Consider the following 18,219-nt stretch of genomic DNA (forward strand, 5'->3'; position numbering starts at 1 on the left):
CTGGAAGGACGCGTGCAGTATTTTCTACTGTTTTTCTATACAAAGCTATGTGTTTTGGGATTTAATAGACTTTTCTGGCCCAGGCTGGGAATTCACCATTGTTTACAACATTGTCAGCAGCAGCATTAATTTCAAATAATTGGCTTATGTGGAAAATTAATAAATTGGTGACTAAGTTGTACATACTTTGAGATGCTTATTGTTCAGTAAAATTAATATTCTGATATATTGAAATCCAACAGAGTAGTCAGATCACATCATTTAGTTTGTGTACGATAGTATGTGTGCAGTTTGCTTTAGTTCTGTATGCAAATATACTATACTCTTAAAGGTTCCAGTTTTTGATTACTTATTCTAGTTTAATATAGAATAAATGGCATTTTATCCATACCCTTCTCCCTGGTAGTATCATGATTCTTGAAAGATACACTTTTGGCACTATAAAAGAATATTTCCGAAATTGACCTTTCAGTGTAAGTAACACAGGTACATACCTAAGTTTAAAAGTTATTTTTTTGCTATGAAATAATGTTTTAAAAATTCTTTATATAGATTGAATACCTGCTTAAGAAACTTACAGAAGCTATGGGAGGAGGTTGGCAACAAGAACAATTTGAAAATTATAAAATCAACTTTGATGACAGTAAAGATGGCCTTTCCGTGTGGGAACTGATTGAGCTTATTGGAAATGGACAGTTTAGCAAAGGCATGGATCGGCAGACAGTGTCCATGGCAATTAACGAGGTCTTTAATGAGCTTATATTAGATGTGCTGAAACAGGTAAGAGTCCTATAACACTATTTCTCCTTACCTTTAGAATTTGACATGTTTGAAATAAAACAAATTTGCATTACAAAGATGAGTCTAAGTCACTTATACTTTTACACTGATTTAGAACAGGAATAAAGTTTCTTATTTTCCCAGTCTTGTGTTAGGCTTTCATTGTAAAGAATTACAGTTAAGCATTGGGAAATTACTATTTTGAAATAACTGTTTAAATGATCACATTTCTAAACATTTTTAAAGTACTTTTATGTCACGTGTACATCCATACTTATTCATCTGAAAGATCCCATGGCATATTGTTCAGTGAAAAAAAGTTTGTTGAACAGTAGGTGTCTTGTCATCCCTTTCATGCAATGTGATTTGTGTTTGTAGAGCTGTCTGGAAGGATGAGTGCCAAAATGTTGATTGCCTCTGGATTGTGGGATTTCTGTGAATTTTATTTTATTCTTTGTTCTTTTCTTATTATTGGACTTACTATTATATATGTTTATACATGTTGATCTCTCTTTATGTATATGATATATATTATTTTTATAAAATCATAAAAATATTCTTTCTTTTGGGAAAAAATACCTTTATATAGTAAAGTTGTGTTTATCATATTAGATGATAAAGTTTGTTTTCTCAGCACCTGCATAGCATCTGTTATACATATGGAGGCTTAATGCTTATTAAATAGAATTTATATATTTTTAGTGGATTAGATTAGATTTCCTACCTTATTACATTGAATAATAGCTCTGATTTGGGATTTCCTTACTTTGGTCCTTTCTTTGCTCTGTTAGGTGATATTGTTTTTGCTCTTTTCTCCAAATGGAGTCCATCAAAAAAATTAATTGAGGCTTAATTTGTGTAAGTTTTTGGTGCTGCAAAGAGTTATGAGACATGGTCTCTGTCTGAAGAGATTTTCCAGACAGATTAGGATGGCAGAATATAGAACTACAGATTAATTGCAGTATGAGATAGCTTTGGCTTAAATGTTCAAGGATTAGCAAACTGAACAAGTAATATGATTAGAACTTAGTGTAATAATCAAATGATACAGCCAAGATATTATCATATATTTAACAATGTGTATAGTCTACCACAAGCTATCAGCACCTATAGATTTACTATTTAAAATGTGAGTTAGGGCTTCCCTGGTGGCGCAGTGGTTGAGAGTCCGCCCGCCGATGCAGGGGACACGGGTTCATGACCCAGTCGGGGAGGATCCCACATGCCACGGAGCAGCTAGGCCCGTGAGCCATGGCTGCTGAGCCTGCGCGTCCGGAGCCTGTGCTCCACAACGGGAGAGGCCACAACAGTGAGAGGCCCGCGTACCAAAAAAAAAAAAAAAAAAAAAAGTGAGTTATTCTTGAATAGTACTGAAGGGTTTTGGCCTATAATAAATGTGTAGTTTTGCTGAAGTAAAATTTTTAATCATACACCTTTGATGCTGATATATGGGAAGGAAGCACAGGGCTAGTAAGTGTGAGCATAGAAGCTATACTTAGAAGCCAGTAGCCTAACTACTGGTCCAGTTCTTTTTCTGCTTCTTTGGAGCAGAGTCATCCTCCAGAATTGTGAGGTCAGGTAGAGAGGTACTTTGGTGCCAGAGGGTGACTGGCTGAGAAGATATGCTTGGCCAAGTTGACTGATAGGTTTTAGCATTTTCATTGATGGAGGTCTAGATTTACTGAGAATCACTGTGAGGTCTAGGTCTAGATTTACGGAAAATCTCAGATCACTGTGTGTGTGCATGTGTTTGTGTTTTCTATTTTAAAGGAAACAGATAGAATAGTATAATGAACTCTCGTATATCCATCACCCAGCCCCAGGAATCACTGATACCTGGTTAATCCTCCCCGCCTACTTTGACCTCTCCTGTCTTATCTTGACACAAATCCAGACATTTCATTTTATCTATAAATATTTCAGTAGGCATCCCTAAAAGATAAGGTATTAAAAAAAGAAACCCCACAATGCTGTTAACATCAGGGGGTCTTGCAGTCTCTTATCTGCATATAGCTTTTGGCGAGGTTGGGGGGTTTGGGTGGGGGGAGGAGATGTCTCTGAGTGTCTAAAATTCTATGTAAACTTTTATCTGCACATGCTTGCATGAATTTGACTGGGTATAGTGCCCTGCCCTTGTAGCTCTTCAAAGGATTCATAATCCACAAAGGGCAAGAACCTTTGATATTCGTGTATTCAAGGCCACACATCAGATAATGGAGTAGGCAAGAATGTCAAGGAAGAGGTATCAGCTCTTATAAATAAAAGGACAGGAATTTATATCAGATTTAATCTTTCATAGGGTTACATGATGAAAAAAGGCCATAGACGGAAAAACTGGACTGAACGCTGGTTTGTACTAAAACCCAACATAATTTCTTACTATGTGAGTGAGGATCTGAAAGATAAGAAAGGAGACATTCTCTTGGATGAGAACTGCTGTGTGGAGGTAAGAGTCAACGGTTACCTCTTTCCAGTGCTGCCCCCTGCTGTTCAAGTAGTTTATCTTCCTTCTTCTGGACTCCAGAGCCTTAAAAATAATCTTAAAATTTACATTTCCAAAATAATATAGGCATACAGTAGCCATAGTTTCTGAACCAAAAAATTAGATACCTGACAGAATTTTTTTCTAATGTGAGTTTATTTTCTTATACTCGAGAATAAAATATAGGGATTAAATCTCATTTGTACATTTAAGGGATCATTTCTTGAATAAAATGGAGTCATAAATAAGAAAATAAAGCAAAAAAAAAATTCAGTAAGAAAGTGTTTGAAATCATGAATATATCAGAAAACCTGGGCCATTTTGAGTGTAATAGATAAACCAAAAGAAGATGTGAGCATTGCCTTGGAATACTTAGGGTGACTTTCAGAATACTTTAGTCACAGCTGCTAATTTGGTTAAAGAAGTGAAGTCCTCAAGAACATAAAGTTTTGAGTTTTTAATTTATAGCTGAACTATTGCCACATCTGTATTTGTTGAAGAACATTTAAAATACCTAAGATCTCATTCATAAATGATAATGTGTTTTGATGGTTGAAATGGTATGTATTAATGTCTTAGGGTGTGCAGTGCCCAGTAAGGGGTCTTCTTAGATTCAAGTAAACATGGAGGCTCACAAGATTACCATAGGCCATACCAGTCTACTTATAAGGATATAGGACAAGAACCACAGCCTGCCAGCAACAATACCCCTGGTGCAAGGAAGGGAGAGACGCATCTGGAGGGTGTGGGAATCACCCTGAGTTAGAAGCCTCATATCCTATAGGAGTCAAGACCTATTGGAACAGTCCATGGGTATATCTTCCAGGGTTCCCTTAAGACATGTGCTAAGGTACAAGGGTTGCTGTGCTCAGGAAAGCCCAAAGCATGGCCCATCAGGTGGTGTTGGTTCTCCCAGTCTAGGTGTAGTACACTAATCCAGGGTCATTTTTACCATAAGTACTGTTGCCTAGGGGGCAGCATTAGAAAATCAGTAATATTCATTTATAGGTACTTCTTATATAAATAATTAAGATTGAACTTAATCTAAATACTTTAAAATAAAATTTTAAAGACTAATTTTGCTTTCTGTCTTAGTCCTTGCCTGACAAAGATGGAAAGAAATGCCTTTTTCTCATAAAATGTTTTGATAAGACCTTTGAGATCAGTGCTTCAGATAAGAAGAAGAAACAAGAGTGGATTCAGGGTAAGGTAATTTTTATTACTTGTCATGATATAACTTGAGAGCTCTTTCAGCTTTGGATCTCATTAAAGATACTTGGCATTGTTTCCTCATTGTCTATAGTTATTTCTATGTGAAACAGTAGCTAGAAGAATAACAAAGTGAGAGGAGTTCCCAAAATTTTCATCAATTTCATTTGCCTGATGAATGTGTGGGAAAATTATAAACTGGACATTTTAGGTTTTTTTACTCTTACTATTTAAAGAACATGGAATTTCCCCTTTTAAGGACTATAAAGAATTTTAAAGTAGCCATTTTGAGTATTTAGTAACATGTAAAACAAAAGAGGAATTGTGCAATAGCTTTTGAATACTTCAAGTAATTTTCAAGATCTGTTACTTTCACAAGAAATCACTAGTTTCAAATAATTATCTCAAGAATGCAAACTTCTGATTTAATAACTTTCAAATTAAAGTATTACTCCAAAATTAGTAAAGAATGAAACACTTTATGAGATTTTATTTTTAATCATGAAAGAGGATTCTGAATGTTATATTCTTGAACACAGGTAAAATTGTTTTATTGAAAATTATGGTCATTTTGATGTAGTTTAAGAGTTTGAGGCAAGTGTACCTGGGTCTGAATCCTCTCTCCTGGGCTTCTGGGGTTGAGTTAGGAATTCTGTAGCAGCTTTCTTCTTCTGTGGAATGGGGCAAATAATAGTATCGACCTCTCAGGTTGTTGTGAGGGTTCATAATTAGAAAATAAAGATATAGTTGCATATTTAAAAAATGACACATCATTGCAGAAATGTTTGTGACAGATTGCAAACAACTTAAACGTCCATTAATTGGGGAGTGGTTGAACAGATTATGGTACAGCTACACAGTGGAGAATTGTGCAGTACTGTGCAGTATGTACTGATATGGAAAGCTCTCCAAGGCTCTGAAGAGTGTGTTATGCCAACATTTGCGTCAACAGAAGATGGAGAACGTATATACATGTTTATTTGTATATGCTTAAAGTATCTCAGGAAAGATGCACAGAAACTGTTAGCATTAGTTGCTAGTGAAGTGGAGAACTCAGTACTGGGGGATAGGAGTAGGAGCGAGACTTCATCTATGTCCTTTCATGCTTTTGAGTTTGAACAATGTGAAAGTATTAGCTCTTTAAGTAATTGAAACAATCAGGAATGAAATCAGATTTCACGTAAAAATTATATAATGCATGTAAAGGGTGTATATATAGCAAATATTCAAGAAATGGTAGCTGCTGTTATCACCTCGGGAAGGGAGTATATAGGGAGATAGTTTCATAAGGTATAGATGAGGGGCAGACTAAATACAGCAGGTAGCAAATCAGATACCAGGAACTTTATATCTCAGCCCTTGCTATGTCTTGTTCTTACCTGGCCTTTTGGGAAGTATAGGAAAGGGAGTTGGAAGTGTTGGGATTTCCTCAAATGTGTGTGATATTCCCAAATCAAGATCTGTTTAAGCACAGATAGGCAGTTACGGAACTTTGGAGCTGGAAGGGACTTCAGAGATCATCTCTCTCATGTTAGAGATGAGAAACCCGTGCTGTAAGAGGCTCTGTGACTTGCTCACGGTCACACCACTGCTCAGTGGCAGGATCAGATTTATCCTGGGTCTCTGGTTTTATTCCCACTATGCCATTTACATGTTAGGCTTACAAAGAATAAAGGGTATTCCCTGTTTTTTCTCCCATGCCTTTCACAGCCATCCATTCTACCATCCATCTGCTGAAGCTGGGCAGCCCCCCACCACACAAAGAAGCCCGCCAGCGTCGGAAAGAACTCCGGAAGAAGGTGCTGGCTGAGCAGGAGGAGCTGGAGCGACAGATGAAGGAGCTCCAGGTGGCAAATGAAAACAAGCAGCAGGAGCTGGAGACCGTGAGGAAGGTGGGTGTGGACGCTGGGCTGGGGGCGGGCTCTCATTTCACTGCAGAAGCCACAGCGACTTCACTTACTTGGTAGAGCTTTGGTTCTACCAAGATTAGGTTAATGCAACCGTAGAGATATTTTTTTTGTGAACTGTGCTCGCAGGAAGTACATCTAGACCACTGAGTGAGACGCCCTGGTTTACCCAGCCCTTGAAAGTTGTGAGGGTCTCAGGGTAGCAGGGACATTTCATTGACCAGAAAAGAACATTTATAAGAACAATGAGCACAGTTGAATTTTGTCAGAGAAAGATGAGACATTGTATTCCCCTAAGGATGTCAAGGTTGCTTTTGGTGAACTGGACAGGATCTGTTGCTTTTTTAGGTTTTCCCCCTTAGCTCCCATCTTTACTCATGAGGATCTTGGAAGACCCTTAGTGTTAGAATTGTGGGGTTTTACTTATTGTTTGGAGTCAAAGATACAGTCTGGGTCAGCTTCTCTTTCCGTCTCAGGGCTAGGAGGTCAAGTACCACAGGCTGTATGAGATAGTTGACATTCATTGGGAAACTTTCTTCCTCAGTTGTGTATATCACAATTCTGGGTGTGGTGCTGAGTCCTCAGTGTGTGGTCATGGTCTTTATTTGGGGCGCCTTTGGGTTGATCCTTTCTACCTTGAATCACTGAGCACCTGCTAACCACAAGCTCAAGCATCCTTTTGTGTCCTCCTATGCAGCACCTATGCCCTGGGATGTGGCATACTTTAAGGCCCCAAATTCCTGGTGGAGTTCTCCCTTTGCAACCCCTAGAAATGCCACACTCTGTGCTGACTTCCTCTGTTTCTGAAGTTGGTTGTCTGTCTTACTGGTGTTTCCTGGTGTGTGATGAATCATTTTTCTCTTGTTGCTTTCAAGATTTTCTTTTTGTCTTTGGTTTTCCACCGTTTTACTATGATGTGTATGTCTGTATGATATGAAGTATGTGTTAAACTCTTTGTATTTATCTTAGAGTTCATTGAACTTATTGGATGTGTAGGTTAGTATTTTCCATCAGATTGGGAAAGTTTTCAGTCACTATTTGTTCCAATATTTTTCCTTCTCCTTTCTCTCTTTCCTATCCTTCAGATACTCCTGTTATGTGAATGTTGGTGTACTTAATGGGTGTCTCACATTTCTCTGATGCTGTTTTCTTCTCTGTTCTTCAGATTGCATAATTTCTATCAATCTATCTTTTTTTGTTTTGTTTTGTTTTGTTTTGTTTTGCTTTTTGCGGTATGCGGGCCTCTCACTGTTGCAGCCTCTCCCGTTGTGGAGCACAGGCTCCGGACGCGCAGGCCCAGCAGCCATGGCTCACGGGCCCAGCCGCTCCGCGGCTTGCGGGATCCTCCCGGACTGGGTCATGAACCTGTGTCCCCTGCATCGGCAGGTGGACTCTCAACCACTGCGCCACCAGGGAAGCCCTATCAATCTATCTTTGATAGATTCTTCCTACAGCCCAAATGTATGTATGAGAACCTCTAGTGAATTTTTCATTTCAGTTATTGTACTTTTCAACTCCAGAATTCCCATTTGGTTCTTTTTTATAATTTCTGTCTCTTTATTGATGTTTTCTGTTTGATGGGATATCATCATATCATCTATGACTTCCTTAAGCATGGTTTCCTTAGTTCTTTGAACATATAATAACTTCTTTGAAGTCTTTGCTAAATCCGGTATCTGGGCCCCTTCAAAGGCAGTTTCTATTGCCTGCTTTTTTCCCTGCGTATGAGTCACACTTTTCTCTTTCTTTGCACATCTCATAATTTTTTGTTGAAAACTGGATGTTTTAGATAATACATTGTAGCAACGCTAGATATGGCTTTCGCCCCTCCCCCAAAAGCTTGTTGTTGTTGTTTGCTCATTTATTTGTTTCATGATTTGGCTGGATTATTTCAGTGGAGTCTGTTTGCCTCATGGTGTGCAGCCTCTGACTGTCCTCCTCCAAAGCACAACCTTGGACGTGCACACAGTGCCTTGGGGTGACCGAGGTGTCAGCAGGGCTTTTTTTGGCATTCTTTTGTTTTATACAATTTTTAAAGGTTACACTCCATTTACAGTTATTACAAAATATTGGCTATATTCCCCGTGTTGTAGAATACATCCTTAAGCCTATCTTACACCCAACAGTTTGTACCTCCCACTTTCCCTACCCCTATCTTGCCCTCTCCCCTGTAACCGCTAGCTTATTCTCTGTATCTGTGAGCCTGCTTCTTTCTTGTTATATTCACTAGTTTGTTGTATGTTTTAGATTCCACATATAAGTGATATCATACCGTATTTGTCTTTCTCTGTCTGACTTATTTCACTTAGCATAATGCCTTCCAAGTCCATCCATATTGCTGCAAATGGCAGAACTTAATTATTTTTTATGGCTAAGTAGTATTCCATTGTAGATATGTATTCACCACATCTATTTTTTATTCATTCATCTGTTGATAGACACTTAGATTGCTTACATATCTTGACAATTGTAAATAATGCTGCTGTGAACATTGGGATGCCTGTATCTTTTCAGATCAGTGCTTTTGTTTTTCTTAGATATAAACCCAGGAGTGGGGACTTCCCTGGTGGTCCAGTGGTTAAGAATCCACCTTCCAATGCACGGGTTCGATCCTTGGTCAGGGAACTAAGCTCCCACATGCTGCAGGGCAACTAAGCCCGTGCGCCACAACTAGAGAGCCCATGCACTGCAGCTACTGAGCCTGCACACTCTGCGGCCCACATACCACAACTAGAGAGAAGCCTGCGTGCCACAACGAAAAGACCCCGCATGCTGCAACAACAATGATCTTGTGTGCCGCAACTAAGACCTGACACAGCCAAATAAATAAATAAATAAATAAATATTAAAACCCAGAAAACCCAGGAGTAGAATTGCTGGGTCATATGGTAGTTCTGCTTTTTAGTTTTTTGAGGAACCTCCATACAATTTTCCACAGTGGCTGTACCAGTTTACATTCCCACCAACAGTGTACAAGGTTTTGGGTTGTTTGTTTTTTTGATGTTGAGTTGTACGAGCTGTTTATATATGTTAGATATTAATCCCTTAATGGTCATATCATTTGCAAATATTTTCTCCCATTTGGTAAGTTGTCTTTTCGCTTTGTCAATGGCTTCCTTTGTTGTGCAAAAGCTTTAAAGTTTAATTAGGTCCCATTTGTTTATTTTTGCTTTTATTTCTTTTACTTTAGGAGATAGATTTTAAAAAATTGCTGTGATTTATGTCAAAGAGTATTCTGCCTGTGTTTTCCTCTAGGAATTTTATAGTATCTGGTCTTACATTTAGGTCTTTAATCTATTTTGAGCTTATTTTTGTGTGTGGCCGCAGAGCTCTTTGTCTCCATTTCTGATCTCTGTTAGTCTCTCAGCTCTCTGTTCAGCCGGATGCCTCTGTTGGTATCACCTCCAGTTGTTCATCTCACAGTGGCTCTGTTGTTTTCAACGATGCCCTGGGACCTACCTGGCCCCACAGTCTGATATTTAAATTCTGGCCCGCACGTAGACTTTGAGGCCTGTCTTTGAGACTTGTTCCTACTACACGGGGGCTCTTTGCTGGCTTCCCCTGTCAGACTTCTAGCTGGCCTGTGGTTTAGTTTGTTAGTCTTGTCAACTGAAAAAAAAACACAGCTAAAATCTGAGAGTTATGTTTTATTCGGGGACTTTACTGAGGACTCTAGCCAGCCCGGGAGAAAGCTTCTCAGCTCTGAGGAACTGTTCCAAAGAGGTAAGCGGGGAGCCAGGATACAAAGGAATTTTTGTTGAAAAAAACAAAACAAAACAAAACATGTAGTTACTGCTAATCACAAAAAACAGATATTTCAAGTTAATGATTTTAGTGCTTTTCAATGTATGGGAAGATGCAAATCTGAGCTCATTAAAATTATTTCTTAGATATGCATCTTAACCATCTAGGGCCAGTATCCTGTTTTCCTCCATCCTGAATTCCTCCCAGGGTGCATTGCTGGGACAGCTGCAGTGGCTGATGGCTTGATGGTGGGCAATGTTCTTTGTTTATTGGAATGGCAAGCAACATTTTTTTGTCTGCACCCTCCTGTGAGATACCTTAGCCCTAGATTGGAAACTGAGGAGAGAGGGAGGCTTATGTTCTTGGTTCCATGGCCATGGGGTAGAGCCTCCTTCCACTGCCATGTCGGGGGAGCAGTAGGCAGAGAGGGGGCTGCACCGTGGCTCACATGCCATAGACTTTCACTATTCTTGCTGAGATTCAGTTGATTTTCTTGCTAAGTGTTCTCCGTTTGCTGTATGCTTTTAGGATAATTCCCGGAGACTTTAAATGGTTGTTTTTGCTTTTCTTCTAAATGTTGTTTTGCCAGGGAAAGGGTCTGTGGAGTTCCTCATGCACTCTTTGGGAAGTTGAGCTCTGATAAAGTTTTAAGGAATAATGTTAAGATGACAAAACTGTATAGGACAAGCTCAAGAAATAGATTCGAACCTCATGAATGCATTTGCAAGTGAATTTAACTTAATGACTGTACTAAAATTTTCTTGGCAAAATGTTATTCAGAGTTACTAGGAATCATTCATTTACCTAATTTGTTTTGTATGTTGACTGGGAAAATTGTTGGAATGGAATTCCAGTGGATCTACAAGTTTTATTCGTTCTTTATTGAACACTGAGAATGTTTGACTTCCTCCATAATGTTTAAGTGTGACCATTTCTCTCCAAATGCACTTCCATTGTAATATTCCCTGCTTTTCTGTGGATGGGTTTTTGGGTAGAAACTAGAAGAAGCAGCATCTCGGGCAGCAGAAGAAGAAAAGAAGCGCCTTCAGACTCAAGTGGAACTACAGGCCAGGTTCAGCACGGAGCTGGAGCGGGAGAAGCTTGTGAGTATCGCATGCCCAGAGGTGCTGCTGCGGCCTTAACTCACAGAGCCAGCCCCGGTCGGCAGAGGGGCAAAAGCCTGCCGGGGTTGGTGGAGGGTGAAGAGCTGGGAGGCTAGAGTGAGATCATCTTGCCAGCTTGGCTCTGTTGCTGACTTGCAGTGGGCTCCTGGGGAAGTTACATGTTTGTTATTCATTCATTATCGGTTTATTGAGCACCTTCTATATGCCAGGTACCATGCCAAGGATATAAAGGTAAACCTTGCACTCAAGACCCCCAAGTAGAAATTTATGGAATGGGATGGTAAGTACTGTGGGTAGGAGGACTAAAGTTCCTGGTTTGCTTGGGACAGTCCCTGCCATCCTGGTACAATTATTAATAGCATCCCTTTCAGCCTTCAGAGTCTTGCCTTGGAAAATAAATAGCTACGGAAAAAGTAAGCATAAGTTCCATGACGTTGCACCTCTGTCATGAGCAGAGTGAGGGTTCTGAAGTCAGGAGAACACGTGAACGCTGGCCTGCTGCTCTTGGCAGCTCTGACTCATCATCTGATTAGAGGTTCTCATCCCCAAGAGACCCAAGGTCCAGGTCGCTTCAGGCAGCGAGCTGGTTAATTGGAACACAGGTCTCCTCACATGAGTTGCAGTGTGTGGGAGAGGGCTGGGCCCAGGGCCTATTAAATAGGTGCTGTGACATTCCCTTTAGCACTTTTTTGTTGCTCAGACTTGAAGTGGACGTGTTTGTGTCGCGAGAAGAAGGCATGTATGACATGGGGGGTGCTGCCCTCGTGGCCAGAAGATCTGGGTTTGTGTCCTCTGCTCCTGCTGATGAATAACGTGTTTCTCTTCTTCAAATTAGGGGGATAGTCGTATGATCCTTCATGACCCTTATGAGGGTGAACTAAGCTAATGCAAGTAAAAGTGTCCTATAAACTGCAGAGACATATGCTAGTGTGTATGTTATTGCATTTAGGATGTCCTTGTCTTTTAACTTATAAGGCAGAGATTCAAAGCTCTTTTAGCTAGAATGGAGAAACCATAAATGTGTTAGAACACTAATTAAGTGCTTGAGGTCCCCCTGGGGCCAGAGGTGCCCTAGGGAGGGAGAAAGGACGGGGTGCTGGGCAGCCAGGTAAGTGCAGAAGGGCTCACTGCAGGCCAGTCTTTCCTTTCCCCCTTATTTTAACCCTTCGGCTGTTCTGACTGGGAAAAGGTTCATTCTCTTTAGAGGAGACTCTTGGTAGAAAGATGGTGATTTTAAGACAGAAAGGAGTTTAAAGAGAAATTATACAGGGAAATATTTTTTTCTTGAGTCTGAAATGTGGAGTGAAAGGGATGAGAAATATACCAGGGCAGGAGAACAGAGTTTAGGGGGTAGTTTGTGGACCCAGACTCTTTGGTTGTGGTCTTGGGTCTTGGCACTGGGTGTGGTGCTCTCGCTTCCTCGGTCTTCGGGGAGTGAAGGACGGGCCTTGTCCACCCTGATGGGCTGCGGCTGTGGGCTGTGCTGCGGCTTCACTCAGGGTGCTGGTGGAGCGGGAGGCTTTCCCTGAGGGCGAAGTCAACCTGAGTTTAAACATGACTCTTTTATACCGTCAGATCAGGCAGCAGATGGAAGAACAGGTTGCCCAGAAATCCTCTGAACTGGAACAGTATTTGCAGCGGGTCCGGGAGCTGGAAGACATGTACCTAAAGCTGCAGGAGGCTCTCGAGGATGAGAGGCAGGCCCGGCAAGATGAAGAGACTGTGCGGAAGCTTCAGGCCAGGTGCCGATCGCCTCATCCTCTGTGCTTTATGTGCTTTGCCTGGACTCCTCATACACTTTCTAGGAATGACTAACTCTGCTGGAGAGGGAGGGGTCTCTGACAGATTGGAGAGACCCTGGGGGCTTGGCTGGCTGGGCTATTTATTCCCAGTCTGGGCCGCTGGGAGACCCTTGCTTATAGGGCTAAAGACAGGGCTCAGCTACCCTCTCCCAGTTTCTAACTTGCTTCCCCATTTGCTTTCTTTAAGATGTCATGTCAGGGGATGCAGCGCTAAAAACTGTTTCCCCAGCTGGTCAGTGCAGGCATATCTTGTGCTTTAAGCTACGCCCCCTGTTTTAGGAGCACTTGTGGGATGAGCTGGGGTACATTTTCCATGGCTGCCATGCCACACGTGGAGCAGCAACAGATGTTCTTTTCATCTTCAGGAGGAAAGAAAGAAGGAGGTTTCTTTGTTATGTATGTTGCCAAAAATGACTTCAAAAATAAATGAATTAGGTTTTGAAAAGGTTGATTCTATTAAGGAAAAAATTATCTTCTAAATAGAAAATTAAATGCCTAGCACATTGCCTGGCATTTATGGGTCCCACGAGTGTGTGTTCACCATGGTGTTAACCAGGGGATGGGAACCACCACCCTATTGTTATTGGGCAGTGATGTTAGCACACCATCCACTGCATGGGAAGGTTTGGCCCCATGTGACTTGCAAAGAGAGACATTCTAAGGTACGTTAGACGTTTTTGAACCTCCTTATCATTTGTGATGTGTCAAGAGTTTATAGATCACCTTGTGCAGAGAATTCACAGGTGAGATATGTTATATATATTTACTTCTCTGCAGCTTTGAGGGAGGTTAATTATGACACGGCAGAGATTAGATCATGAAGGAAACCAGATAACTCCAGAAATTTATTAAAGTATTAGTTATTTCATGTTTATAGAATGAGTGATGTTTTGAATAAGACAGTTTTGGATAATTGATGCCAGTAGTTTTTAGCCAGTGGTAAATATCATCATCCCCTATAAAGCTTTTAAAAAATGCTCATGTAGGGCCTGTCACAAATTTAGTAAATCAAAATATCTGTGGATAGGAGCCCAGGCATGAGTATTGTTATTTAAAAAGCTCTCGCTAGGGAATTCCCTGGCGATCTAGTGGTTAGGACTCCGTGCTTCCACTGCAGGGGACACGGGTTCTATCCCTGGTCGGTGAACTAAGATCTCTGCATGCTGTGCAATGCAGCCAAAAAAAAAAAAAGAAAAAAAAAAAGCTCTGGCTAATTATTTTGTACACTCTGATTTAAGTAAATGGCAAAATGGTTTCAACCTTTTAAATGCAAATATAACTACTACATACAGCTCTGCTCCAATAAGCTGATATTACTGCACAAAAGCTAACTCGTTTTTCTTGGGGTATATAAGGCCATTTTATGAATTTTACTACTCTAAATTGTTCTTTTACCTTAGTTTTTGGAACTTGACTTTAGTTTTTGGAACTTGAAGTGGAAAGATTCGCGCCCTCTAGTGGTCATTTTTAAGTGAGGCGAGTCCATCTCTTTCCCGAAGTCACGGGAGGCTGGGCCTGATTCAGAGGGACATTTTTTTTTTTTTTTGCGGTACGCGGGCCTCTCACTGTTGTGGGCTCTCCCGTTGCGGAGCACAGGCTCCGGACGCGCAGGCTCAGCAGCCATGGCTCACGGGCCCAGCCGCTCCGCGGCATGTGGGATATTCCCGGACCCGGGCACGAACCCGTGTCCCCTGCATCGGCAGGCGGACTCTCAACCACTGCGCCACCAGGGAAGCCCCAGAGGGACATTTTGTCAGATTGGCAAAGGGGGCTTTCTTCTTGCTCCCACTCAGGGTAGGCCTTTCTGGGTAGGAAATCAAGGGAAGTCGTCGTGGAGTTGAGATAGAAACATTTAAGTCTGGTACTAATGAACTGTAACATAATCTTAGGCTGAGGGTGTATATACAGGGCTTTTATATATTTTTAAAATTTATTTTTATTTTTGGCTGTGCGTGGGCTTTCTCTAGTTGCGGTGAGTGGGGGCTACTTTTCGTTGCGGTATGTGGGCTTCTCATTGCGGTGGCTTCTCTTGTTGCGGAGCACGGGCTCTAGGCGCGTGGGCTTCAGTAGTTGTGGCATGTGGGCTCAGTAGTTGTGGCTTGTGAACTCTAGAGCGCAGGCTCAGTAGTTGTGGAGCACGGACTTAGTTGCTCCGCGGCATGTGGGATCTTCTGGACCAGGGCTGGAGCCCGTGTCCCTGCATTGGCAGGCAGATTCTCAACCACTGCGCCACCAGGGAAGCCCTAGAGGGCTTTTTAGTTAGCCTCTGTCCTTTCTTTAAGCAATAGCAAGTCATTCTTCGAACGTTTGGCATCTCATTTTTCTTCCAATGGACGGTGCCTTCTCTGTCAGTGTCTTAAATTTTCCCAGAGATATTTTTTATAGTGAATTGTTTAAATACAAGAACTTTGACTTGAGCCATCTGGATCTTGTTGGGGTTTTTTTTTCCCACTAAAATTGAAGTTTTTTTAAAAAAATGTGTAATCCTGAAGGTTATCTATCCTCTCCTGAATGGGAACTCAGAAGGAAACTGTTCATTTAACATTTGGACAACTCAATCATTGGAAAGTTCTTGAGACGGAGCCATAGTCTGTCCGGTTATAACTTGCACCCACTAAATTTTTGTGTCTGTGAGGCCTAGGTGCGTACCTTAGGTCTGTATTCCCAGCAACTAGTACAGGGTATGGCACACAGTAAGTGCGCAAGGAGTCTTTTTTGAACGAATGGAGCCAGGTTCTACGCATGGGGCCATGTGGAACACTGAGTCTCTTCCATGCGATAATACTCTTCATGTATTTGAAGGCAGGTTGGCGTTGAGCCCTGGAGTGAGGTCTGGGTTTGATTCCCAGCCCTGGTACTTCCTAGCTGTGTAATTTTAGAAAAGTTAGTTCATTTCTTGCAGCCTTCATTTCCTTATCTATACAATAAGCTCGTAGGGTTGTTGTGAAGGGTAAGGGAGGGGATGCTTGCAAAGAGTTTCGTGTAACGTCTGGATTTGGTGGTCACTCGGAGTATGTTGGTTTCTGTTCCTTTAGCTCATCTGCAGATGGGGAAGATATGCAACGTATAGAATGTCAAATAAGCATTCAAAAAAGGTGTTGACAGGCTGGAATGATGGTTTTAGAGCAAGAAGATAATTTAAAATATCAACAGAACAAGTATAGGATCCAGGATACTTGGCTTAATAGCAGCTCATTTGAAAAGATTCATGGTTTTACTTCCCTGATATGATTGATTGCCAAAAACCTCATATACTCTCAGGCAGCCTTCATGAAGTATTCGGAACAAATGAGGTAATAGTCCCACCATAATAATATGAGCTGATATTTATTCAGCACTTATGACATGGTAGGCACTGTTCTAAGTACCTTACTTGCATTATCACGTTTAATGGATCAGCAAACTTTTGGTGGTAGGTATAGTTCCTATTCCTTTTTTATAAATGAAGAAACTGAGGCACAGAGAGGTTCAAGTCTTTAGTCAGGAGTCTTGTTTGTAAACCACAGAAACCAACTTAGGTTAGCTAAAGCAATAAAAGCATTTGTTGGAAGGTTCTTGAGAAACTCACCAATTCCACAGAAAGGCAGGTGGCCAGGCCTTGAACACAGGCAGGAACCAAGGGAGGCTGAGCAGCCCTGACCAGGCCACGGCAAGAGCCCAGTGAGGGTGCCGCTGATGTCGACATTGGCACCGTGGGTCGGTCAGTCAGTTGTCCCCATTGCTTCTGCCATCACTTGACACTAGATGTTGCTGCCACCAAAAGATAAATTCTTCACTGTCTCTGCTCCTTTGTGTCAGTGGCCTCCATCAAGACATCCCTAGACACGTGAAGGGGATTCAGGCTGGGCAGCCTAACCTCCTGCAAATGTCCCTTCCCCTCCAGACTTTCACCACTAGGATGAAGAATCCTTCCGGTCTCATTCACTGTTGTATCCCCTGTGCCTAGAAAAGCACATGGACAGTGTGGAATATATACACACTGAGTAAGTGAGTCACTCTGCACTGATCAGCCCACGTTGGCAGTGATGTGTTCACTGCGGATGTCACACTCCGAGGGACGTCTCAGAGGGTGCAGATTGGCCCTTGGTGGAACCCGGGGTAGGGGATGGGAGAGCTCATCTTACTTGAGGAAGAACTTTCTAAGAATCAAGGCTGCCAGAAATAAACTGACCCGGTTTGTGAAGCGTGGCCCATCACACAGAACTGGAGAAAAACCCTGTAGGATGTTGTAGAGGGAATTCTTACAATGGTGTGGGACTGGGGATGGGGATTGGGGTAGTCAGATAGGGGCTGTAGAGTCTGTTACGTTACTTCTGCTGTTGTCGGTTTTAGAAGCGCAAACGCTCTTGGGTAGTAGTTACTGGCCTGCCGTGTGGCTTGTTACCATAATTCTGATGGTCAAGCCGGTAGAGATGCGTCCCGTCCTGGGCTGGCATCTAACCACATTGTCTATACTTTGGGTTCAGGTAGGGCTGCACGTTGATTTATTTATTAAATACTGGCATAGCTGGATATTCTCAGATAGGTAGCCTGTTATTAAGAGATAACATTTTGAAGTCATACAGGCCTGGGTTGAAATCCATTACTTACCTGTGTGTCATACTTTTAAACCCTTTGACTTCATCTGCAGGGATAATAACACCTTGCAGAATCGTGGAGGGTTAGCAGCAAGGAAGGTGAAGGGCCTGACGGGCAGCGCTTTGTTAGGAAGTGGTGTCTGCTCACTCTACCTTTTGTCAGCTCCTTCTTCTCTTGCTTTCATTAGTCAACTTTTTCCTTGGTGATAGGTCTTCACTAGATAAAAAATGTTTTAATGTTACAGCAACCCGGCAAATTTCAAAACATGGCCCTGCCACCTGCCTGCCAGGTGAATGACCTAGTGCAGGTCACTTAACCTTTGTGCCTCACTTTTTTCATCTCTGAATGGAATAATAATAGTACTTAAGTTTATTGTGAGGATTAATTGAGAAAACACACTTCCTTCTTGGCCCATTAAGCCTTCAACGCATGTTATTTTTACTGTCATTTTTTTTTTTTCATAAAAGGGTGAAACAGAGCTTGGAGCAGGACTCATGAGTCACCTTAGCCACTTTGTGAATCTAGTTTCCCTCTTGTGAAATGAGCGGTGGGTTAGATGACCCCCAGGCTTCTCTGCGGCTCTGGCGTGCTCC

At 41.7% G+C, this 18,219-nt stretch overlaps 1 protein-coding gene across 2 annotated transcripts in view; it reads left to right on the forward strand.

Annotated features, from left to right (window-relative positions):
• The window catches only part of SWAP70 (switching B cell complex subunit SWAP70), a 75,117-nt gene that overhangs the window by 54,031 nt on the left and 2,867 nt on the right, over positions 1–18,219 (forward strand). For both annotated transcript variants that reach the window (XM_065881716.1, XM_065881717.1), the window contains 6 exons: positions 553–780; positions 3,080–3,226; positions 4,358–4,466; positions 6,182–6,363; positions 11,118–11,225; positions 12,822–12,988. In XM_065881716.1, coding sequence (XP_065737788.1) covers positions 553–780; positions 3,080–3,226; positions 4,358–4,466; positions 6,182–6,363; positions 11,118–11,225; positions 12,822–12,988 — 941 coding nt within the window. The remainder of the gene's footprint in view (positions 1–552; positions 781–3,079; positions 3,227–4,357; positions 4,467–6,181; positions 6,364–11,117; positions 11,226–12,821; positions 12,989–18,219) is intronic.

This window comes from Phocoena phocoena, chromosome 8 (assembly GCF_963924675.1).
Source record: "Phocoena phocoena chromosome 8, mPhoPho1.1, whole genome shotgun sequence".
Classification (NCBI taxonomy): domain Eukaryota; kingdom Metazoa; phylum Chordata; class Mammalia; order Artiodactyla; family Phocoenidae; genus Phocoena; species Phocoena phocoena.